At 42.7% G+C, this 26,171-nt stretch overlaps 1 protein-coding gene and 1 non-coding gene across 10 annotated transcripts in view; both read right to left on the bottom strand.

The window, feature by feature from the left end:
- Window positions 1–26,171, bottom strand: part of CAST (calpastatin) — a 66,124-nt gene that overhangs the window by 23,129 nt on the left and 16,824 nt on the right. For 4 of the 9 annotated variants that reach the window (XM_033163674.1, XM_033163681.1, XM_033163677.1 and 1 more), the window contains 13 exons: window positions 23,886–23,952; window positions 12,903–12,962; window positions 8,303–8,368; window positions 7,181–7,231; window positions 4,913–4,969; window positions 4,707–4,823; window positions 3,873–3,974; window positions 3,732–3,794; window positions 3,308–3,406; window positions 1,796–1,876; window positions 1,655–1,708; window positions 264–362; window positions 67–162 (listed from right to left, as the gene is read on the bottom strand). In XM_033163674.1, coding sequence (XP_033019565.1) covers window positions 67–162; window positions 264–362; window positions 1,655–1,708; window positions 1,796–1,876; window positions 3,308–3,406; window positions 3,732–3,794; window positions 3,873–3,974; window positions 4,707–4,823; window positions 4,913–4,969; window positions 7,181–7,231; window positions 8,303–8,368; window positions 12,903–12,962; window positions 23,886–23,952 — 1,012 coding nt within the window. Of the gene's footprint in view, window positions 1–66; window positions 163–263; window positions 363–1,654; window positions 1,709–1,795; window positions 1,877–3,307; window positions 3,407–3,731; window positions 3,795–3,872; window positions 3,975–4,706; window positions 4,824–4,912; window positions 4,970–7,180; window positions 7,232–8,302; window positions 8,369–12,902; window positions 12,963–20,806; window positions 20,924–23,880; window positions 23,953–26,171 lie in introns of those variants that run through there. The other 5 variants (XM_033163675.1, XM_033163678.1, XM_033163679.1 and 2 more) reach the window with 5 other exon arrangements.
- TRNAA-UGC lies at window positions 24,265–24,336 on the bottom strand. Its single transcript has one exon. It is a non-coding gene; the product is annotated as a tRNA-Ala (tRNA).

The following is a 26,171-nucleotide window of genomic DNA, read 5'->3' as shown; positions in this document are numbered from 1 at the left end:
TTTTAGGTTAACAGGTTCTGTGTGGTTATTTCAGTGGGGTAGGGGATCAGAGTACTTAATTTATACCTCTTCCATTCTGGCTTTCTTCTCTTTAGGAGGAGCTGAACTGCTGATCAAACTTGCAGACTGTGCTTGTAGGAGTTCACCTTCTTCTGAAGGCTTCTTTTAAAACATGAAACAATTTAAATGTGTTGAGTTTTTCACAGGATTCAGATTTTAAGTCTAATGAAGAGGCCCTCTCAAAAAGATAGCAAAACCAGTACCTCTTGTGGCATGTCTTTCTTCTCTCCAGCAGATGTTACAGCACTGCAAGTAAAATCAGATGACAGAGCATCTGCAAGGTCATCATCTGTCATTGTTGGCTAAATGAAAACACAAACTGGGTTACGCTTTTAACCAGTTGCCCAACAGCAGCTTACATTTTGCGGGCATTTGCACATTTATGGATGCAAAGCTGTGCTGTAGGGTTGTCAAATCCTGAGCTAAAGACACCACCTTTTACTCTAGCAACTCTGTGGAAGTTACAGTGGCTTATTTTCCCAGTCCTGATGTAGCAGCAGAAAGGGAAATGGGGCAGAAGAACAGACACCAGAGTTAGAATCACTCTCCCCACATAAATATATTTATGCACTGGAGTTTTTAGAAAAACAGGTTGCCATCTCGGGTCAAGAGCTGACAATCTACCTCTGAAGAAGTGTGCATGCACACGAAAGCTCATACCAAGAACAAACTTAGTTGGTCTCTAAGGTGCTACTGGAAAGAATTTTTTATTTTGTTTTAATCTACCTCTTGATGGGGAGACTGCTTATAGCAGGCTTCCTGAAACTCGGCCCTCCAGATGTTTTGAGACTACAATTCCCATCATCCCTGAGCACTGGTCCTGCTAGCTAGGGATCATGGGAGTTGTAGGCCAAAAACATCTGGAGGGCCGAGTTTGAGGAAGCCTGGCTTATAGAAATAGGAGGATTTTGCAGATGATTTGTGTCTGCAACCCACAATCTGCTAAGTGACCTGCAGAATTACAAACTATTCCGAATTACTCCTTCTGTCAGTTGTTTGCAATTCTGTCAGAAATGGATAAATAGCAGATTATGATCTGGATCTAGATATTGATCACTTGATTCAGCGACCACTACATGTTGTGGTGAATCAACTAGTGTAAATAGCTCTTGCATGCAACATCTATTTTTAGTCTAGCTACTGACTTCAACATAAATCGAATGAAGGGATTTTAGCATTGGCCATACATGAATGACAGCTGTATTATTGAAGCCAATTATGCCGGCACAGTTGTAGTTAAACCATTTAAATATTTTTATATCAACAATACCAAGACTACTCAAGTGCAACAGCACAGCACACAATATGTTGGAGGTATCCAGTCTCATTGTCACATGTAGGTCATTACTAACTGATTTCAATGGGACTAAAGCATAAATAGGTTAGGGTGATATTCAGCTAGGTTTTTCTCAGAATTGACCCAATGAAATTAATTGACATGGCTAAGTTTAGTCTGTTAACAGATCTACTCTGAGTAAAACCACCATCCATCCCATTGATTACAATGCAAAGTTTATAAACCACTAGGCATATCTTAAAAAACCAGTAATAAAATTTCCATTTCCACACTTTGTGCCAAATAAATAAACCATACCTGAGATTCTCCTACCGCCACTGGCAGGGGAACTGCTTTGCCATCTCCTTTACCCTGAAAAACAAAGTTTTGTGAATGAGTACTGCAACTAATGTGCAGTAGAGAAAGCATCCAAGGCAGTGTTTTGGTTTTACTACTTACCTCTAGGAGTTTTCTGTACTCTGGAGGAATTGTGCTCTCCCGTTTACCCAGCTCTTCTATATATAAGGAAGACATTGGGTCCTGCATCATGTAAAAAAATATTGTTGACTCTTTAAATCAATGACTAACGTATAAATATATACAATTCATTCATATAAGATTATGATTTACTTCAAAAAACAGAGAGCAATAACATTCAAGTATTTGTTAACCACCTAAACTTACTAGTTGCTGCAAAAAACAACAATTCATTCAAAAACATGGTTAAAAATATAAATCATGCAGGTTCACAAGCAGTGAACCATAGTTTAGATCAACTTTCCCCAAGCTGGTGCCCTCTAGAAGTTTTGGATTACAACTCCCAGTCATGCCTGACAAATTGGCCATGCTGGTTGAGTATGATGGGAATTATAATCCAAAACATATGGAAAGCACAAGGATGGGAATGACTGGTTTAGATTACCATGAACAAGATTGCAGGAGTCTCAAGCTCACACATTCCCTCTTCCATGGGAATAAAGTTACACTTCCCCTCTATACCCAATCTGGAAAATTATCAGGTGCCAGCCCAGCTATTGCTAGATGTATTTTAAAACAAAAACAACAACAACTACTGCATGTTAAATCCAAAGAGGTGTTGTTTGGTCCTAACTGGGTTCCCTTGATTCAGGTGCTTTTTCAAAAATTGCTGAAATGACTTCTACAAAGTCTCGCTGTTTTTGCAAACAGGTTACGTATTTTTCTAAATTTAGAAGTTGGAAAATGGAGAGATCCAATGACAGTCCAGGCTTTGAGCCCAGTTTATGGTGAGGATGAAGATAACATAAATCTCAACAACAGGAAAAGAAAGGGAGAGGTCCAATCCAGGCAACCACCCATCCATTCTAAACTGTGTTTTAGATGTTTTTGAATAGACGGCAAGAGCCTCAGGCTTGTATGTGCCTCCTTCACCACTTTTCCATGTGTGAGAGAAGGAGAGGAAGAGAGCTTCTGCTTTCACTTTAGAACAACGAGTAAACAAACAAACCCCTGTGTTGCAAAATGTGAGTCAGCAATATCAATACTTTAGAACAAACTGCAGTTCCTTGCTACGGATAAGCTCAGAGCTGTTGTTCATTCATAGGCATCTCCTGCCTCCCAACAGTGGAGATTGAACATAAGACATCATGGCTAGCAGCGGGGCTTCCCCCCCCCCCCCCAGCCAGAGCTCACCGGAGCTCAGTTCCGGCACCTCTCAGGTGTGTGCCATTACCATTCTAAGAGAACAAGGGAGAAGTTCATGGTGAGCTCCAGCACCTCTTTTTCTAGAAAAATAGCAGCGGCTAATAGCCACTTGTAGCCATGTCCTCCATGAATCTGTCCAATCCTAAAATGTACACAATTCAGATCAAGTTTTCACTAATGATCTGAAGTTCAAATTCATAAACAAAAAAGGCTACTGCTACCAAAACAAATAAGCTCACAAACACAGGCCTAATAAATAAGGCTCTTTAAATACAGGAGATCTTATACCGAAACTGCTGGTCCAGTATATTCAGGAGTAGGTGGCTCGTTTTCTTCAGGACCTCCAAGGGTATTAATTAAATCATCTAAGGCAGCATCTATGTCAGACTAGAAAAAAAGATTTTCATGAGGTACATAGCACTTCAGATAACTTATAGATTTCCCTCCCAAATTCAGCAAAAAATATTCCTGCATTGCAAGGGGTTGGGCTAGATAACACTCGTGGTCCCTGCCAACTCTATGATTCTGTGAAATGATCTAACTCAGTGATGGCCAAACTTGGCCCTCCAGCTGTTTTGGGACTACAACTCCCATCATCCCAAGCTAACAGGACCAGTGGTCAGGGATGATGGGAATTGTAGTCCCAAAGCAGCTGGAGGGCTGAGTTTGGCCATCACTGATCTAAGCAGACGGCAAATGAACTGTTGCTTACCTTTTCAGCTGCTTTACTTTCTGCAGCAGCTGGGGCTGGGGCTGGCAATTTGCCTTCTTTAGTCTGCAAATAAGAATGCATTTCTGAGAACTAAGCATAGGATTACATTTGCATCCAATTAATGCCAAACACTAAACTTACCTCTGCAGCTGCAACAGTCAAGCCTCCAGCTGCTACTGCTCCAGCTGTGCCAGCAGCTGCAACAGCTGCCTTGGGGGGCAATGACTTATCATCAGGTTTAGCCTTAAGTGGAGAAAAATTAGAGAGGTCCAGGTGAAACTTTGCCATTAATATTTTAAGGCGGCCCAACTACAACCTACACAAAAATAGTTTTAATGACATGACAGCTAGAAAACTGAACATGGGAAAGCACACATATAGCCAGACATTACAAAGTCAGCCTTGCAGGGGAAAAAATGATCTATAAGAAATCACATTTTATTCAACACTTACAGGGAACTATATTAATGTTCTGTAATTATTTTACTGCAAAGAAAAAGAAAAACATCCAGGTGTATTTATGTATTACAGTACAGTCATACCTCGGGTTGCAAACGTGATCCATGCGGGAGGCAAGTTTGCAACCCGCAGCACCACATCTGTGCATGCGCATGATGTCATTTTGTGCTTCTGCACATGTGCGAGCTCCAAAACCCAGAAGTAACCCATTCCGGTACTTCCGGGTTCGGTGCGGTCCGCAACCCGAAAACGTGCAACCTGCAGCGTTCGCAACCCGAGGTATGACTGTATATTAATTTATAACTAGAAAAAAGCAGAAAAATGCAAATCATTTAATCAACTTATTTATGTTGATAAAATGGTATTAAGCCTTGCATTGGTCCAGTTAAAGTTATGTTTTATTCAATTTTGTCCCATCCTTTGGGGCAAACCCTTTGGGGCAAACTCTTTAGATACCTAACCTTAGGAGTGCCACTCAAAGGCTTTCTGAAAAAGGGGTTTCTACTTATATTTTACCTTTGGTTCTTCTTTGGATGTCAGCTGTGTTGTTGTCTTGTCAATCTGACCAGAGGGTACTTTTCCAGTACTTGGTTGCTTAGGTTCCACTACAGAAGGTTTGCTTTGGCTTTTTGCCTACATGTACACACATAAAAAGATGAATGCCCTTACATAAATTTGCATTGTAAAGAATTATATCTCTTAGTAAGTAAAATTAAAATTACCCCTCCAGGCTCTTTTTGCTTCTCTTCTGATGAACGTTTAGACTGAGAATCATCCGGCTGTGTGAAAAGAGATAGCAATATAATTGACCAAATTTAAATGTAAACAAAAAGTTACAGATGTAAACAAACTAGTCTGCACAATGAAGGAAGTAATAGTCAAAAGTATTTCCGCTGTGATGGAACAATACAAGCCTGAACGTTGTCCAAAAATCCAAAAGTTGTATTTATATCACATGTCTATGAGCACAACTGCATTAAAATTACGGGTGCTTGGTGAAGTAAACACCCCCTCTGAACGTCAAAATCTGAATGCATCCAGGATGGGCACAGCCCTTGCAAGCAAGCCTTCGATTGAATCTGCACTGATTTGCAGCCCACCTCTCCTTCATCTGACAAGCCTTCCTGAAGGATCAAAATACACTCACGGGAATCATGCCTCTGTCTCATTATTTCTAGGCAGAGGTTATACGTGCAGGTCTCATCGTGGATTTAAGTGATACTGTGCAACTCATTTTGTGCCCAATAACCAGTGCTTTTTTCTTAAAAATGGTTTAGGGGCCCTCTCATTTTCCTACTCATATTAAAATACTGCCCCTCAATGAGGCCAAACTTAGATTCACAAAATATTTAGGGGCATGCATACCTACCCCTGCGTTCCCCCAGAAAAAAGCACTGCCAATAACTATGGGACTTGTATTCTAACTCTCCAGTCCCCGGGTGCAGGGAGGGTCTTTGCAAAATTTGCTCTCCTCCTGCTGTCTCTCTCTCTCCCCCCCCACCTTATTGACATCCTTGTGCACATGCATTTGTACATGTACATTACAGAACATTGTAATGTTCCTAAAAACTAACAGCTACTCTGCTAATGCAAGTTCATTTACTGATACATAGTTTACAGACCATTTTTGTTTATACCAATTTAAGTGCATAATGGAAGCCCTTGTTTCGTATCCTGCTTTTTCCCAAGAGCTCATTTACTTTTATTAAAATGCACCTAGGAACTAAGTATAATCTCCCCTGATTTCAGTGCAGCTTAATTTCAGGCTGCTTTCCTCTGACACTGTGTAGAAATGGGAAATGGGCAGGGATGGTCAACTGTGCAAGCTGCTACTGTCAGAAAGCCACTATTTTCTTTTTCAAAGTTATTGTAAATTGCAGAATAGGCATTACAACATCCTTTTGGAAGCGGTTTAATAGACTGATAACACATTCAGAAGGCCCTGAATTAAACCTGATAGATTATGGAAACCCAGAACTTTTGTTTACAACAACAACAACAACAACAATTTATTATTTATACCCCGCCCATCTGGCTGCGTTTCCCCAGCCACTCTGGGCAGCTTCCAACAGAACATTAAAATGCAATAATCTATTAAACATTAAAAGCCTCTGTAAACAGGGCTGCCTTCAGATGTCTTCTAAAGGTCTGGTAGTTGTTTTTTTCTTTGACATCTGGTGGGAGGGCGTTCCACAGGGCGGGTGCCACTATCAAGAAGGCCCTCTGCCTGGTTCCCTGTAACTTGGCTTCTCGTAGCGAGGGAACCGCCAGAAGGCCCTCAGCACTGGACCTCAGTGTCCGGGCAGAAAGATGGGGGTGGAGACGCTCCTTCAGGTATACTGGACCGAAGCCATTTAGGGCTTTAAAGGTCAGCTCCAACACTTTGAATTGTGCTCGGAAACATACTGGGAGCCGATGTAGGTATTTCAAGACCAGTGTTATGTGGTCTCGGCGGCCGCTCCCAATCACCAGTCTAGCTGCCGCATTCTGGATTAGTTGTAGTTTCCGGGTCACCTTCAAAGGTAGCCCCACGTAGAGTGCATTGCAGTAATCCAAGCGAGAGATAACTAGAGCATGCGCCACTCTGGCGAGACAGTCCGCGGGCAGGTAGGGTCTCAGCCTGCGTACCAGATGGAGCTGGTAGACAGCTGCCCTGGATACAGAATCAACCTGCGCCTCCATGGACAGCTGTGAGTCCAGAATGACTCCCAGGCTGCGCACCTGGTCCTTCAGGGGCACAGTTACCCCATTCAGGACCAGGAAGTCCTCCACACCTGCCCGCTTCCTGTCCCCCAAAAACAGTACTTCTGTCTTGTCAGGATTCAACCTTAATCTGTTAGCCGCCATCCATTCTCCAACCACCTCCAGACACTCACAAATAAAACAAATAAATGATCAGTCAAACAAGCCAGCATCATCACATATGTAAATGCTTGTGAGATATTAGTTCAGGGTACAGCAATTCAAAACATAAATGTATGTTACCTTACCTTGGCTAACTGTGCTGCTTTTTCAGCTTCTGCTTTGGCTTTTTGGGCTGCCTGTAATATGAACAATGTCAAACGAAAAAACCAATTATTACATTAAACTGATATTCCTTAGAATGCAACAATATTTACAAGCAGAAACAGCATGAACAGAAGTTGATGAAATGGACTTTCCTCCTCGGGCACATTCATTGGCTACAGCAGAACAAACCCCTGAGAGCTGTTACTGATAAGGATTGCAATATTTCGAACCAATAGCAAAGGAGTAAAAAAACAAACAAACCATGACTCCCATGAGGCTCTTTTTGCAAGCCATATTTTAATTGACCAATGAATTCTTAACTCTTGTGTTACTAACCGTGAAGCTAGCAGAATGAAATGAAACAGAGCATAAAAACAGGCAGACAGTTAAGGAATTATAAAAACCAAGTGTTGAGGAATTATGTGGGGAGAGCAATTTAAATGGTGGATTAGAATGGAAAGAGAGGGGAGAGAATTCCAAGTCAGGAGAGAGAATTTATAGCAAGTGAGATCTCGGGAGCAGCTTTACTATCATTGAACCAACAAGCGCTTTTTAAAGCTCTCAAGGAACACAAGCAACTCAGCTTTAAATTGCTTACTTCAACTCAAGTGTTACATGTTTTACTCTAGTTTTCTAAAATTTGTCTTGAAGCATTTCTCTAGTGCCTACACACACACACACACACACACACACAAGCAAGCAAGCCACACAGGCAAACATTTTATAAGTATGCAAGACCTCCATTATAAACACAGAGTAAAAGCAGGAAATCCTAGGTTTTCTATTTGTCTTGTAGCCCAAACAAGTCTGCTATAGCTGTATCCATATAGTTCTCCAATAGTGCAGTTCGACCACTACATGGATATTAGCCACTATGCATCTCTAGCTAGTAGTCTGCATACTGTCATGCCACAAGGACAAGGACACAATGAAATTATGTTTATTTCCATGACAAGACTGTATGCTTTGGAAAAGATCGCAGCGTGACTATATGCAACTAAAGACAGACGTAAAATGAAGTTTATTAGTTCCAAGACTGATGAATGTGCCCATGCTGCTGGTGTTATTTTCAAACGTACACACAAAAACCAATCTCTTTTCACCTGCTTCTTGTTTCGTTTTCTTTTGTGGGATTCCACTCCACTGGCCTTTTGCTGGCTTGAAGAAGCCTAATATTGAGAGCACAAACTCAGGGTGCTTACAGAAATTGTGTAAGGCATGCCGAGGAAATGTGTTTCAAAAACAGGGGGAGGTCGTTTTAGAGCATAAAGCACTGAAAAGAAATTTGCCTTTCCTTTTTAAAGGCCTTCTTAGGAAGTGTTTTATTTTACGAATGGTTGAATTTTTAAACACTACATTTTCAGTAACAAGAGCTTCCATGCGTTTTCAGCACCATCGTTTCCAGCACAGGTGCATGTTACAGGAATTAGCAGGTGCATGTCTGAACACCTTGTAATGGTGAAAACCTTCCCCTTTGGTGAAAGGCTTATCAGTAGGACACAGCCTTGCTATACAAAAATTCCCAGGTTCAGTTCCTGGCATCTGCAGAGAGGGTTGGGAGAGACTCCTGCCTAAAACCCTGGAGAGCTACTGCCGATCTGCGTTGACAATGCTGAGATAGATGGACTAATTGTCTGAGTCAGTATAAAGCAGCTTCCTACGCAGCTTTAGTCATATTCTTTAAAGGTCACACTGACCTAGAGAGAGACTTATCTTGGAAAGGTATGGAAACACATGGCAGGGCTATGCCTCTGTTCACCTCTCCCCAACACTCACCCCCCCCCCCGAACATACAGGTAACGGACATCCAAAAAATTAACAACAGCCAACAGTTGTGAAGGTCAAGTAAGTGTTGTGCCTGCGTTAAAAGTAACACTGAACTTAGGTACCAATTAGAACAATGTCTTTTCCAGCTTACTATTCTGCACAGGTTTAAAGCCATAAAACGCATCAAAGCAAGTTAGAAAACAATGGAACTTAACTGAGCATAGCCTTTCCTGCAGTGTGTATGCTGTATCACTGGCTTGGGTTATTAGGTTGCAATGCTCTGCACACTTACTAGAAAGAGACTATGTTCCAGGAAACTAAACAGGACTTCTGGGTAAACAGGATAACACTGTTAGAGAACAGGGCATATGCTCACGGATTGTTTTATGTAATATTATGCATTGCAAGAGCTGAGCTGTGAAAAGCTATTCAATAGATTATCCTTCAGCTGGATTTGCAGCTTCTTTTTGTCGCTTCCCATCCTCATTCTCTTTTCCGTTAAGCTGCCTCTTTCTGAACTCAGTTGCACTAATGGCCTTCACTTAGCCAAACAGCACAAACCCCACCTTAAAGCTACAGGAGCAGAGGGAGTGGGGTGGAGTGGGGTTACCCTTTTTTCACTGCCAGAGGCCATGTGGGTATTGCTCCGAAGTGCGGCACCTATTTGAAGAGGATGGGAGAGATCCCCTTGCTTTATCCAATGTAGCTGTCCTGGAAGCAGAGTCTATTCTTTTTCCAGCCCTTGTTGTGTTGTGTAAGTAATGCTAAGAGACTGTCAATAGAATCGTGGATGAAAGTCAAATTTAAAATTCAGAAAGGATCCAGTTCATGGAGAAAAGAAATGGGTTGAGTGGGAAAGACGGAAGAAGAATAGGACTGGGAATAGGTCAGTGGTACTTGCAGTCTGAGGACTGACAAGGGTCCCATTTTAACACAAAATCTGCTCACAATTATATGTGCTTCTGTATCTGAGCCAGGAGGATAAAAATGGGAAATAGATATTGTGGCTCAGATTAAGAGATCTATTTTAGGTACACCCAAGGGGATTGATGATTCCCAGTGGGATCAATGACATTTTTTTCCTTTTGAAAAGGAGGCCACTATGCCATATCCAAAAGTTTCCCTTCAGTTTTCAAAGCGGTTTTATGGCATGGGAAGCTGCTGTTTGATAATAGCAAATGGGAGCTTCCTATATGTTTTCTTCATGCCATTTATGTACCACTTCACTGTAAAAGAGACCCACTTCTGGGTTAGGCAGAAAAGCAATTACTGAAACAGATAGCAGCGGGGAAGCAAAAGAATTACCAGTAATGCTCTCTCTCCCTGCAACCAAGGAAGCTACAGCAGTTAAGAATGATTTTCAACCACTTCTTCTCCAACAAGCATTGATAACCTCCTAATCTAAAGTCTTGCTCTTTAGTAAGGCAACTCCCCACCAGGTAGATCAAGGCAAAAGGAATATGAGGAAAAGGCACACCCCTTTTTTTGTTTCAACAAGTTTCGGAGGTATGAAAGACAGAGATCTAAGTAGTAAGCAGATATCCCTCATTCCAAATTGCAACACTACCCTAAGAAGAATGCACAGAACTTTAGTTTACCATGTAATTTCAAAGGTGACTGGGTGATTTAAATTTTGCAGAAATGATTATTAATAGGCGCTTTGAAGGCCTGATTCAACCACCTCTATATTCCTCAGTGACTCCTCTTCTTGCTACATTAAGCAACTTCTACAAAGCAAAGGTATCACACAGGTACAATTCACACATAGGAAAGAAGAAGAAGACTGGTCCTTCATTTTGTTCACAAGAGAAGAGCAGAACATTTCTAGTCTGATCTTAATTGTGTGCAAAAACAGGCTCTGCATTTATAGAGCTGGGTTTTTGGCGCCCTCTCTAACAAGGTAAGGAACGTGCCAAGTGCTTCTAGCAGTCATTTGAATCTATAAATAGGATGCCCACTTTGCCTATTTATATGAACACTTGAGTGCCAATCCCATGAAGGTGAGAACACCAGAGCACAAGAACAGCTCTCTCAGAGTCTGGCTTACATTGACAAGTCGTGACAAACCTGCCATAACAGAAACATAATTTACAACTGTCAAGTAAGCAATTTAATAGAAGCTAAATACTCTAGACCAGGAGTAGGGGACCTTTTTCAGCTGGAGGGCCGCATCCCCTTGTTCAGAAGCTTTTAGAGGCCACATGCTGGTGGAGGGTGCAGCCAAAGGCAAAACCAGATAGATCAAGTAATGTGATTCTTACCTTGGTGCAGTAAGCTAAATACCAACCACACACAAGTTTTCTACATACATCTCTCCCATCCAGGCAAGCAAAGGGTGCTATCACAGCTCAGGACATATTCCAGTCAGGAATAAGCACCCAATGGCAGGTGTAGTCTGGAGAGAGTCTTAAGCTCCAGACAGAGAAAGCTGGAGGCCCTGGGTCTCAGGTTCCCCACCCCAGCCCACGCTATGTATCAGTTGATGTCTCTCAGTTATGTGGAGTTCATTACTTCAAAAATTGATTGAAGCAATTGGATATTTTAAAAACCTTTATAGGTTTTAACAAAATTTTATTTTATTGTGAATTGTTCTGTGTGCTGGTAGAGGCAGTATTTGAGCCTGGTTGAATTCTGCAACAATGGGATTGATTACATAATAGGCAGAATGAGATAGACTTGTTTTTATGTGGTTAGCCTGCTGTAGGATTTGATTAAGTCAGAAAATTAGAAATTTAGGAATCAAGGTTATGGGGATGAGGAGGAAAAATAGAACATGCAATTTTACATGGTCAATTACTGACCTACCTGGGAAATCCCCCCCCCCCTTAAGCAATGACAATTTCAACTCTCTACTATCCTCTCTTGAAAGAAGGAATGTTGTCTAGGGAGTTGCATATATGACTAAACACTATTAGCTGCAAAGGAATAAAGATTGCCTATCAGTTATGCACATATGAGCAAATTGAGACATATAATTTCACCTGACACATAAAACAAAGATTAGCATCACCTATATGCTGTTGTTGTTTTAGAGGAACTGATTGTGGACATTCCATTCAAATCCAAACACTGATACCATATCAGTAGGAATTGGTTGAATAAGTGGTGCCAGTGGCGTAGGAAGGGCGGGGAATAGGGGGCAGTGCGACCCGGGTTCCAGGGGAGGGGGGTGACACTCCCCGGCCCCTCCCGCCACTCGCTCGCCCCCTGGCACCCCGTCCGTGCTTCTTTACGGAAGGACGGGATAGCCCCACGAGCTGCCGCTCTCTCACTGGCTCGTGGGGCTGCCCCGTCCGTAAATCACCACGGGAGCAGCAGCGCCGGCCTGGATGCACTGAGTCGGCGCTGCTGGTCCCACGGCGAGCGAGCCAGCGAGCGAGCGGCGGGTTGTGGGGCTGCCCCATCCGTAAAGCAGCACAGCCGGGGCAGCCCCACGACCTGCCGCTTGCTTGCTCACCCGCTCGCTGCAGGAGCAGCAGCGCTGGCTGGGATGCACTATGCATGCCCAGAAATTCCGGGCATGCGCAGTGCCGATGTGCGCCATGACACCCCACCCCCAGGGGGGTGCCTTCACTCCGCCGCCCTGGGCAGCGAAGAGGCTTCCTCCGCCACTGAGCGGTGCAATTTCCATACAGCCAATGATATGTGATCACAAAAGAATTGCTCTCCACAACAGTTCTTAAGCACAGTTAACATTTATTACTTGCTCATATAAACCATTTTGATGGGAGTTAACACTGATAGTACACCGGTAGTGTTAAACTCTTGTGTTAAACCCTACTTCTTGGGTCAGTCAGCAACTTGCACTCACTTATAAGTGCTCAGAGATGGAAAAAGATCACATAGCAATTTCTTATAATAACAGCTGCTGTAAAAGTAGCACAGAATCAGGCTGGTATAAATAGACACTTGCTTATGCTTTTACAGAAGACATACCTTTGTTTCAGAAGGCTTCATAGTGGGTGTTTTTGAGGAAACCGTGGAAGAAGACTGAGCCTACAATATGCAAAAAAAAGGATGTGAATTAATTGCCCACCAACTGAAGTTAACTATTTTTATATATTTTAGAATTCCATCCCAATACAGTACAGCAAGTTGCAAATCTGTATCCCAAAGCTCTCATTGAACTTGGATGTTCAGTGATGGATGTGAACGCTGATCTTTTTTTCCACAAATTGCACAGAGCATATAATGAATGGGGAGTTGTGTTTAAATACACAAATAACCAAAATTCCATAGACTCAATACAAGATTAAACAAAATGTAACATACTCATTCATTAGCAGTAGGGCTGAAGTGCAAAGGTTTGGGGGGGGGGGATGTGCTATAAACAAGTAAATGCTTGAATACAGTCAGAATAACCTGGAGTGCTTATATCAGACACAGATGTTTTTTATTAGCCATGTTTGGTTTCCTTCTGGAATGAAAAGTGGATTACAGATAACCAATAGAATGAAATGAAATTGATAATACTAAGAGAGTTGTTCAAGGGTGGTTACAGGTAGGTAGCCGTGTTGGTCTGCCATAGTCAAAACAAAATAAAATAAAAAAATCCTTCCAGTAGCACCTTAGAGACCAACAAAGTTTGTTCTTGGTATGAGCATGCACACGAAAGCTCATACCAAGAACAAACTTAGTTGGTCTCTAAGGTGCTACTGGAAGGATTTTTTTATTTTATTTTGTTCAAGGGTGGATTACGTTTTGATAATCTCTTAATAGGGGCAAACTAACATTGCTAGACTTAAGAAAAATGCAAGGACACAGGAGAAATGAAAGGGCACAGAACAGCAATTATTACAGGCTGCTTACAAAACCAATTAATGTTAAGATATTAACCTTCCCTCCCACCTTTCTTCAGTATGAAGGTTAATGATGTACTGAAACCAAAGATGTATTTGTGCTTATAATTATCTCTTTAAGAGTCATTATGCTGTCAAAATTATTTATTGGAAAAAACCAGGCTATCAATCCCATCTTAATCCAAGCTTTCCAGAGCTGGCCTGAAGAAAACATTAAAACTCAGAATTACAGAACTGTAGAGTTGGAAGGAACCACGAGGATCATCCATAGCTGTCAACTTTTTCCTTTTTTAAAGGGAAATTCCCTTCTTCCGAATAGGATTCCTCACAAGAAAAGGGAAAAGTTGACAGCTATGGGATCATCTAATCCAGGCACTCCCAAACTGCGGCCCTCCAGATATTTTAGCCTACAACTTCCATGATCCCTAGCTAACAGGACCACTGGTCAGGGATGATGGGAATTATAGTCCAAAACATCTGGAGGGCTGAAGTTTGGGGGATGCCTGATCTAGTCCAAACCCCGGCAGTGCCAGAATCTTTTACCTAACATGGGGCTCATGCTCTACCTACTGAGGTATCATTTGAAATAAGTGGTTGTAGGCTCTGGTAAGTCCAAACTAAGAGTTTTACATTTACATGGGAGCCACATGGAACAGGTCCCTTATTTAAATTTTCTGTTTTACCAAATTTGAAAAACCATTTTCTTTTGCGCCCTCATTGCATAAAATGTGGCAACCAGATATTCTATTGTTAAGTAGGCTACATGTCTTCAGTGACACACTCAGCTTCAATAGATTCTGAATGGCATGCCCAAAGGCTTTCACTATGTAATCTGACTATGTTCTCCACCTATATTTTTCCAACAAGTAAATGCTAGGCAATGAGGTCATACTTTCATTCTACAATAAGCCACCTTCACATAATCAAGTTACTTGTACAGAGTCTTCCTCCTCCTGGATACAGGACAAGTATCTGTCCCAAGCTTCTTTAAAATGAGTCACATTCATTATTGTCATGGAGTAAACACGCATCTGGAAGAGACTGCCACAACCATTATAAAGGCATGCATTATAAGCAAGTCCCATACCTACCCTACTCAAACTGCCATATTTTAGGCAATTGGATTCCAGGACTTGGAGAAGCAAATTGTCAGTCCCCAAGTGGGTGAGAAACAGCCCTGTGGTTCCAGCAAATAAACATCAGAGGGACCATAGGCAAGTGTAAAGTAAAATAGAGAGAGAGAGAGAGCCAGTGAGAAGTTGATATCAAAGCAGTAATCATGGAAAGAGAACAGCAGCTCATGGCAAACTCTTTAGACTGGAGATGAGATACCCAGGGAAAACAATATAATAGGCTAAGGCTTCTTAAGCATGGAGGAGGACAATTTTAATCCCAGTCATGACTGGGGGAGAAAAAATAAACTTTCCCCTCTATGTGTGTGGCGGTATATACAACAAACTCTCTTACGCTTGCACACACCTGTAAAGACTCACAGGAGGATGGTTTGATGGGATCAGCAGCTATATTGATCATGTATCAGTTCTTCAACTGGACTATAAACAGAGTAGGTTTGAAACTGAACATGAAACTAGAGGGAGCTTTTTATTTAAACTGAGAATGATCACAATTTAGTTTTTCAGCACCACGTGTAATAAAACCCTTAGGAAGAAATGGCAAGAGTGTGTGCAAGGGAAATTTAATCTGTCACAAAGACTGCAAGGAGAGACGATAGGATAACATTTACATTGTACACATCTAATGCTGCAGTGATATCTTTCTTCATCGCAACTCTACAGAATGTTATTTGTTTCCTCTGCTATTTTCCTTTCAAATATTTACCAAGCAGCCATTAAAAAAATAAAAACCTTTTTACCACTATCTGAGTTCATAAACAAGCAAAGTTTTGCCACTGATGAACCATGTGAATACATATGTTGGGCTTGGAAACAAATATGAAAGAGTTGCCTGGTAACTGGTAATAACTGTATGATTCATAGCTAAACAGAACTTGGGAGAGATTGTAGCATGTTTGACCAGAGGCACACCCAGTTTATAATACAAGATTGTGAACTGCCTGGTGCACTGAATAAATTTGGCTCTACTGAAAAAAGAAGAGAGAGAGAAATTTCAGATTTCAAAAACACAGCAAGAACAAAATGACAGTGTGGATATTTTCATGATAAAATCAGAGCACCACTAGAGAATATTAAAATAGCTGTAGTAAAGAATAAAAAAATGCTTCACAGTGAGTCTTCAAAGTATAGGTAGGGCAGGCATAAGTCACACCTGAATCTAGATCTGGAGGGTTTCTCTCTACCTTAGCTTCCAAGAGACAATATTATAAACTCAGATATATAAGCTAGGTGCCAAATGGTTCCTTACACCAAGGTTGAAGGCACCAAAATGGAATGTCAAGTTGCATTTTTGGGCAAGACGTCTCTAAAGTCTTATTTTTCAAATGAGGGACTGACTGTGATTGATTCTCAGTTAAACATCTGGTGAGTTCAGATGGCAACCTTGAGCTAGCTTAAGAGCTTTGAAAAGTTAAAAAAGAAAAGTCACTTGATCCTGGGACAGTCCACATATACAATGGCCTATTCTGACCTCTTTTTCTTAATGGTGACTGCTCCTGCTCAGGCTGCACAGAAAAACCATTTTGGTTCCAGAAATTCATTCTCATTGTGCAGATAAAATATAGCTTATAGAATTCTACAGGATGGGGTACTGGTGTGTGAAAACAGTCCAGATCCAATGATCCCCAGATGGTGAAGATGTTAGGAGCCACCCTGGCACCCAGGCATCTTTCACTTGGTCAGAAGCAGGTGCAAAATGTGCCTGGCCCCTGGCTAATTTTGAACACTGCATGAGATCAGAGTCTTGAGCTGGAAGAAGGAGCCTAAAGAGTAGCAAGCAAAAGGTATTACTATGTTGATCAAGAGGCAAGAGAAGATCAGGCTCCTACTATTTATACCAAACCTGACCAATCCAGAGGCTTATTACTGCCTGTCAGTCTTTGGGGTAATGCCCCAGATTGAATATGCCTACTACGTCTGAAGAGGGGCCCAAGAGCATGGTACACAGACCATGGACTATGGCCCAGCATAAAAGTAGTGTGGTTCCCAGTTCAGCCCATCAACTCCCTAACAAGTCCTATTTGCTAAACACCCAAAGTGCGTAATCAACATGCACTCAAAGATTCAGGCAAATGACAGCTAGTGATGGGAGAAGTACCATTTGGTATCAAGGTCATCACCACAAAGACAACTGAAGGAAATAGCCAAATTGTCACTGAAGGACTTTGGGTTTGCCCTCTACCCATGCTCTGGAGCTAGTTATAATATATATATATATATATATATATATATATATATATATATATATATATATATATATATATCCAAAACCTCCAAGTTTCATGAAGCTATTTGGCCCACAGGCAAATGGGCATTTCCCATAACTTGGTGTAGTGACATGAGGGGGAAATTAAAACAAGAGTCATTTTTGAAGGAGGGCAGGGGCATAACATTTATAAGAGAGATATGATAGCAATAATCAAATATCCAAAGGGCTGCCACATGGAAGAAGGAGCAAGCTTGTTTTCTCCTGCTCCAGAAGGTAAGACCTGGATTCAAGTTACAAGGGAGATTCTGACTAAACAACAGGAAGCACTTTGTGGGCTTTCCTTCATGGAAGGTTTCTAACAGAAGTTGGGTGGTCATCTGTCATGGATTTAGTTCAGACTCCTGCATCATCATCATCAACAAAGTAATAATAATAATTTATTACTTATACCCCACCCATCTGGCTGGGCCTCCCCAGCCACTCTGGGCAGCTCCCAACAGAACATTAAAACAGTAAGGTAAAGGTAAAGGGACCCCGACCATTAGGTCCAGTCGTGTCCCACTCTGGGGTTGCGGCGCTCATCTCGCTTTACTGGCCAAGGGAGCCGGCGTACAGCTTCCGGGTCATGTGACCAGCATGACAAAGCCACTTCTGGCAAACCAGAGCAGTGCACGGAAACACCGTTTACCTTCCCGCCGGAGTGGTACCTATTTATCTACTTGCACTTGGATGTGCTTTCAAATTGCTAGGTGGGCAGGAGCTGGGACCGAGCAACGGGAGCTCACCTCGTCGTGGGGATTCGAACCGCCAACCTTCTGATCAGCAAGCCCTAGGCGCCACCCATGTCCCGTATATATAAAACAGTATATAGCATCAAACATTAACAACTTCCCTAAACAGGGCTGCCTTCAGGTGTCTTTTAAAAGTCAGATAGTTGTTTATTTCCTTGGTATCTGATGGGAGGTCACTACCGAGAAGGCGCTCTGCCTGGTTCCTTGTAGCCTCACTTCTCGCAGTGAGGAAATCCTCAGAAGGTGCTCAGACTGGACCTCAGTGTCCGGGCTGAATGTTGGGGGGGGGGAGACTTTCCTTCAGGTACACTGCATTACAGAAGGTTGGACTAGATGACACTTGGGATCCCTTCCATCTCTACAGTTCTACGATTATAAGAGGTGGCAACAGAGGGTTTTCTTCCCTGCTGCCTTTCCTTAAACAAGAGAGCTTATCCGCTGCTAGAGATGGTGGTGGAACTGTGCAGAGAGCACAGAAAATGATGCCATTTCAATGAATGCTTTGGCCTCCTAGTTGCCACACACATTGCCAGGTGTGATTTGAGTGGAAGAGCAGTGGTAGTGATGATTAGTAGACTACATGATAAGGTAGATCCCAACTTGGACAGGGTTGGTTCATAATACAGTGGTACCCCGCAAGACGAATGCCTCGCTAGACGAAAAACTCGCAAAACGAAAGGGTTTTGCGAGTTTTTAGTTGACTCGCAAGACGAATTCGTCTATGCCTGTTTTTCGCAAGACGAATTCGTCTGGCGAGGTACCACTGTAAGCTGGCTTACCTTTTCGCTCTGGTCGGGAGGGGTGATGTCCGCGTCCGCCATTTTGGATCGACTGTGCATGCGCAGTCGATCCAAAATGGCAGACGCGGACAACATCCCTCCCGACCGCAGCGAAAAGGTAAGCTCCGCTGCCGGTCGGGAGGGGGCCGTGGGATCGTGCCCAATGTCGGGCATCATCCCACGGCCCTCTCCCTCCTTCCCGGAGCCCCCGCCGCTGCGTTTTAAGACTGCAACGATCGTTGCAGTCTTAAAACTCGGCGGCGCGGAGCTCCGGTGCCGGTCGGGAGGGGGCCGTGGGATCGTGCCCAATGTCGGGCATCATCCCACGGCCTCTCCCTCCCTCCCGAAGCCGCGGAGCTGCGTTTTAAGACTGCAGCGATCGCTGCAGTCTTAAAACACAGCACCGCGGAGCTCCGTTGCCGGTCGGGAGGGGGCCGTGGCATCATGCCCGATGTCGGGCATGATGCCACGGCCCCCTCCCTCCCTCCCGGAGCCGCGGAGCTGCGTTTTAAGACTGCAGCGATCGCTGCAGTCTTAAAACACAGCACCGCGTAGCTCCGGTGCCGGTCGGGAGGGGGCCGTGGCATCATGCCCGATGTCGGGCATCATCCCACGGCCCCCTCCCTCCCTCCCGGAGCCGCGGAGCTGCGTTTTAAGACTGCAGCGATCGCTGCAGTCTTAAAACACAGCACCGCGGAGCTCCGGTGCCGGTCGGGAGGGGGCCGTGGCATCATGCCCGATGTCGGGCATCATCCCACGGCCCTCTCCCTCCCTCCCGGAGCCGCGGAGCTGCGTTTTAAGACTGCAGCGATCGCTGCAGTCTTAAAACACAGCACCGCGGAGCTCCGGTGCCGGTCGGGAGGGGGCCGTGGCATCATGCCCGATGTCGGGCATCATCCCACGGCCCCCTCCCTCCCTCCCGGAGCCGCGGAGCTGCGTTTTAAGACTGAAGCGAGCGAACAGCAGCGCTGCTGTTCGCTCACTGCAGTCTTAAAACGCGGCTTGGCTTGGCTCCGGTGCCGGTCGGGAGGGGCCCCCGGACTTTTTTTCCCATAGGAACGCATTAATTAAATTTTAATGCGTTCCTATGGGAAAAGGTGCCTCGCAAGACGAAATTTCCGCAAGACGAAGAGTCTTGCGGAACGAATTAATTTCGTCTTGCGAGGCACCACTGTATATAAATGGGCATACTCAAGCCTGCCATTACAAGCCTCCCAATTTCAACCTTCAGCACCATGGAAGAAATCACTTCCTGGAGGAGAGACATCATATAGAAAGTTTCAGCTTCAACATTCTACTGAGTTGAGTGGGACGTACTCCCAGGTAAGAATGTTTAGGATTGCAGTTTAATTCAGTCAATTAACTCCAAACCCCATAACTGAAAATAATTGTTTTCTAAAATATTAAAGGGGGGAAATTGTTTATAATTTTGGGGGTAGGGCGGAAACATATTCCTACTGTTGTTAGCTTAGCAACAGCTTTAGTCATTCAGCTTCATTGTTATGGAATAATATACATATAATATTAAGTAAACACCACCTGTGAGTTGGAAGAGACAATAGTTACCTGGACATGCCTGAACAGAGAGAGATATATCCTGTACAGATCACCACACCCTGAATTACACAGGTTCCAAATATACACTGAATAGACAGTCAGCAATGACACACCAAATTTGCAAGACACCATTGTGAGCTTATGACAGTCAATTCAGGGTTTTTTTAATTTTTTAAAAAAGATTATGAATCATTAGATCTATAGCCATGAAGATCTTACTCTCGAGATTTTGCTAAGATCTTACAAGTCACTGCTTTCACAACAACCTTTCTGACAAAAAAACACCCCAGATAGTCAGCAGCCCCTTGCAGAAAAGCCTATTCTTCTCAGGGCTAGAAATGATGGTCACAAAGCAAGATAATTATGTCTTGCTGTAAAACTCTGCATCTCCAGAAATAAAATGCTCCAGCCCGCTTACTAAGCACAACACTAACTAATTCAGTAGTTCATGTTCTGCAGTAAAAAGCACTGCAGGGTTGGAGAAGTAAAAGAAAGCAGGAAGTACGCAACACAGTTAGACTGCAGTACTGACAGTAGCAAAAAAAAAAAAATCCCAGAAAAACAGTACTCACTCCAGGCAGCTGGTATGTTCTTTCCCAAGCTCTAGGTAAACAGACCACACCGGATCCTTATCGCAAGCTTGCTTTTATTTCAGTTTGTATCAGTTCTAGCCATGGTTTCAGTTTTAACACAGCCCCTGGAACAAACCTGTGCCAGTGAAGAGGGCACAACCAATCCAAACCGCACAAGCAGACACACTCAATCTGCAGGCTCAGTTGCTCCACCTCCTATGAATATTCAAATAAACTTGAGAGATCCTCACAAGAAAGGTGTGGACAGCTAGCTTTGCCAAAATGGAACAGGAATTGCTGCCAAAGTCAAATGCGGGTGTTTTACTTATGTGGCTTGTAGTTAAGAGAAGAAAGTAGACAAAACTGAATCACCAAATTTTACTGAGGCTTCTGAATTTTTTTTTAAAAAGCCACCAAAGGCACAATGAAAGCTTGAAGTGGGAGTACTAATAACCTACTGGCAGGGGATTTTGTTTTACCAAAGTGGGAAAGGCATATACCAGGCATCCCCAAACTCGGCCCTCCAGCTGTTTTGGGACTACAACTCCCATCATCCCTGACCACTGGTCCTGTTAGCTAGGGATGATGGGAGTTGTAGTCCCAAAACATCTGGAGGGCTGGGTTTGAGGGTGCCTGGCATATAGCCTGAAGACCGCTCTATAACATATAAATGCATTACAAAAACAAAGCAGGCCTTTCACAGCTCCTGTTTATTCACCAGGAAGAATCTGTGGGCACAAATATCTTTGAAACTCTTTATAATATGACCTTTCTGGCTTGATTTCTAAATAAATATTCAGCATGTTATATGAAAACACCAACAACAATGCACCACATATCTTTTGAAATTATTCTGAATATTTTTTTAAAAAACACACAAATTATTTGCATATTGAAATTTGTTTGGCAATTTCTCTTCATCCAGAATACAGAGAGGAAGAGAACTATATTTTCAAAATGTTGTTTCTGAATTCAATATAGCAATAAAGCCATTTTAGTGTACGCCATATTGAACATGTAACATTCTCTTTATCAGACAATATTTTATTGCTGCACATAAACTATTAGAGCCAGGGAACAAATTAAAAACTTACACAAGAACATCAGCTTATAGGAGCTGTAGTGCTTTGGGTTTCCTTTACTATATATATATATATATATATATATATATATATATATAGTAAAGGAAACCCAAAGCACAAACCATAGCACACTTGCAGAGTGCATACTTCATGTGCAGAAGCTACCATAGTCCACCTCCGACATTCCATTTAAAATAATCTTAGCTAGAAGAGCAGGCAAAAATCGCAATCTGGAGAGCTGCTAGCAGTCAGGGTGGAAAATAACAGAAAGGTAGATCCAATATGATAGTTTCCTATGGGTATTTTGCCACCACTCTAAAAATAAATATTTCCTTTTATAACACAATATATGTGAAATAGATAAACACTGAACAAGCTGCATTAATGGCTCAGCTAAACTTCTGGAAATCTCATCCATTAGGAAAGTGCCTATCTGGTGTTGACACCAATTTGTCCGCATAACCCCAGCCTTGCCACCATCCTGCCCCAACACCATCCAGGTAATTGGCACTGATGCCACTGTGGCAGCTCTGCATTACCAGCCTGCTTCACCAACCCCTCCCAATCAAGTCAACCCACAATAATTAAAACCAGAGGAGCACAACCCAGAGGCAATAAAAACTCAAAACAGAACACAGCCTTCAGTAAAAGCACTTCAATCTGGAAAATTAAAAAAAGTCTTCATGAATTACAAGAGAACACTCAGAAGGAAGCCATTTGAACCTCATTGGGCAAACCATTCTACAATGCTGGTACAGTCACTGAGAAAGCCACATTCCTTGGCCCACCCAACAGCGCTTCCACTCTGACCTTCCTCCTTGAGTTTAGTGAACAGGCAAGCTGACATGGGAGGAGGCTTACTAGGGCTTACCAAGACTTTGAACTGTGCCTGGTAACACATAGCTGCACATGCATGCATGTTTTATGATGATCTCAATGCAGGACATTTTCAAAGGATTAACATGATGCTAGCTTCCTCACAGTGCTGTGAAATACCCAGAACCCATCATAGCACCTCAAAATTTAACACAAAGCCTGCAGCTTTCATTCAGATATTTTATACGTGTACGCAATATTGGTGTGCATCAACCACATGATTCCATTTGGAGCTTTCGTCAAAGCACTTTCTAGGTGCCCAATTCATCTGAGGGTCTGTCCCAGTCCACGCTGTCTCCCAACCTGTTGGCCACTTTGCTATTGGGAAAATCAGCAATGGTTATAACCATGTTTTTTCTTCTGAGATGCATGCATTAAATCTGCAGACATATTTCCCCCTCCAGAGTCAACAAAGATTACCAAATTACAGACAGATAGATCAAGGCACTTTTGTGCTAGATACCTTTTATTTTTTTATTTTTTTTAAGGAAATGTCTAAAAACCTTTTTATTTGGGGGTGGAATTTGATGAAATTTGCAGGTAAGGTCACACCTTCCAGAGGCATAAATCCTCATGGCAGACATCATTCTGTAATTTGTCATTTTCCCACAGGGACAGCCGTTACAGTTTTAGAAGGGGTAAAAAAGAAAAGGGGGGGGGAAGACTCACTTAATCTTCTCTAGTGCTTCATGGGCAATTTGACAGAAAATCTCCATTCTGGTGTTTGCTCGCCCTTCTCCCATTGCTTCACCATCATTATGCCAAATTTAAGAGACATTACTTTCGGTTTCAGCAGAAGCTTGTCTGCAGCCTTTTGTGGGGAGTGGGGGAGAGGTGACATCTGTATTGTCAAAGCATCACAACTCACTTCATTGAAGTTTCAGTTGACTGATATACCACTCATCTATATTATTAATGTAAAATATGTATGAGCCACATTTTAGGTTCAAACCCTCCAAAGGCAGCTTCCAACAATTTGTCAACGATATAAGAACCCACAGTCAATTTAAAGACAGATGACACGAGCCTAAACATTCAAGATTAGATAATTAGTAAAGCATTTGCCGGTCATGCTTCCAGGAATATGACGAACAGTTCTATAACCACTCAAGTTACCTTACTGATGGAAGATGTCCCACTTGTTTGTGTTTTAGGAGATTCGGCAAGGCTAGCACTTTCAGGTTTCTTCTACAGGACAAAAAAAAAATATTAATTTAAAAGTAAAACACTAATGCTGTAGGGAAAATCTTCAACAAAGATAGATGTTGCATCCTATTTTCAGAGGTTTTTTCCCCTCTCCATGTTGATGATGTACTGATTTGCAGTCAGCATTTTAATGCAATTACTTTAATTCATTCACTAGCAATCTTTGGGTACCATGTGAAAGTATGAATAGGAACATAGAAAACTGCCTTAAACTGAATCAGACAATTGGTCCTTCTAGCTAAGTATCACCAACTAACAGTGACTCTCCAGGCAGGGAACATTCCCAGTCCTACATGGAGATACCAGGGATTGAACATGGGACCTTCTGCATGCAAAGCAGATGCTCTACCACTGAGCCATGTCCCTTCCTGAATAACAACTCTGCCATTACCCTGGATAAAAAAAAAATGGGAGTCTTTGGGCAGTTCAGGAAATCAAATAGAAAGGTTGCAAGGACTCAGGCCAGGACGGCATTCGGTACACTTTGACAATAAAACTAAGAAACGACAGCTGATGAAGAATAAATGAAACAGGGCCTTGTCCTGGAGTTAAAAATCATTGCAACTGAAATTTGTTTCATACTTTAAACAACAAATAGAGGAAACCACTGTTTATTGTCATCCTGGCCTGAGTCCTTGCAACCTTTCTATTTGTTACCCTGGATTAAGACTTGCCCTTGGAAGGGATGCAAAGATTTGTGCTCTGCTCACCGTATAGACAGCTTAAACAGGTGATGCACAGACTCAATTCAAGACTGTGAATGAGCTGTGTCCTCCCCTTTCGATTTCCTTTTTAGTACAGTATTAACCAAGGGTTTGTCATAATTGGGGGGGAAATCAGCAAAGCATGGCTGGGACTTCTGGTGACAGATTGAAAACCATGGTTGGAAGCGGGTTTCCAATTTACATCCAAAGCGGAAATGACTGCATCAACAAATGATGCCTGATATAATGGCAAATAATAGTTGATACCAGAGGCAGTTTTAGGGTGGCGTAGAATGAAACACAAGTGGTGGGGGGAACAGAGAACCGAAAGTCCACTACTGTGAATACTACACCTGAAATGCTCTCAAATGGGCCAGCTCTATAAATATGTAAAGGTAAAGGTAAAGGGACCCCTGACCATTAGGTCCAGTCGCGGACGACTCTGGGGTTGCGGCGCTCATCTCGCTTTATTGGCCGAGGGAGCCAGCGTACAGGTTCTGGGTCTTGCGACCAGCATGACTAAGCCACATCTGGCAAACCAGAGCAGCGCATGGAAATGCCGTTTACCTTCCCGACGGAGCGGTACCTATTTATCTACTTGCACTCTGACGTGCTGTGAGCTCACCCCGTTGCAGGGATTCAAACCGCCGACCTTCCAATCGGCAAGCCCTAGGCTCTGTGGTTTAGACCACAGCGCCACCCGCTCTATAAACAGGACATTGCCTTGACAATCAAGTACAAAGAGCTTCTCCTTGCTTTTAGCCTTTTATCTCCTATATTAAGAAAACAGGATGGATTGAAAGATGAAAACTAAGAATGGAACAAAAAGTCAATGTAAACATAATAATTAATTGCCCTTCTCTGTCAAAGTTCCAGCATCTTAATATTAAACAGGCAGGCAGATCTTCAGACCGCTGACACACATGTATACAATTTATCCTCTGGTCACAATATTGTTTTAAACCCTTTTCTCCCACTCTCATCCAACCTGCATGAATCCTTGGAGTCACTTAGTTGCTATCTCATTCAAGAACTCAAGCATGTCAATGAGACCAGGCTGAGCTGGTGGTTTTTCACATTGGGTGTCAAGTTAACACAGAGAGCTGCCCTTCTCCAAACATTTCATGATATTCACACCGGTCCCCTAGCTCATGAAGAGTCTCCTTAAGATCTTTAGGACACGCCCAATTTTTGTGGTTGTAAGTTGCTTTAAATTGTTTTAATGTTCTATTTCAAACTGTTGTGACCCATCCTGGGACCTTAGGGTGAATACCGGTAAATCAAATTAATAACAAGGCAGCCCTGTATCGGGAAGTTTTTAACGCTTGATGTTTTATGTTTTTAGATATGCTGTAAGCCACCCAGAATTGCTGAGGAAATCCAGCCAGATGGGCGGGGTATAAATAATAATAATACCTGCCAAACAATTTCCATCCAAACCTAGTGTGAAACAGCCTTAAGAAATCTACTTAACCCAGCAATGCTTGCAGCTTTCCC

The sequence above is a fragment of the Lacerta agilis genome, chromosome 11, assembly GCF_009819535.1.
Source record: "Lacerta agilis isolate rLacAgi1 chromosome 11, rLacAgi1.pri, whole genome shotgun sequence".
Classification (NCBI taxonomy): Eukaryota; Metazoa; Chordata; class Lepidosauria; order Squamata; family Lacertidae; genus Lacerta; species Lacerta agilis.
This window is presented reverse-complemented; position numbering and strand designations above follow the sequence as displayed.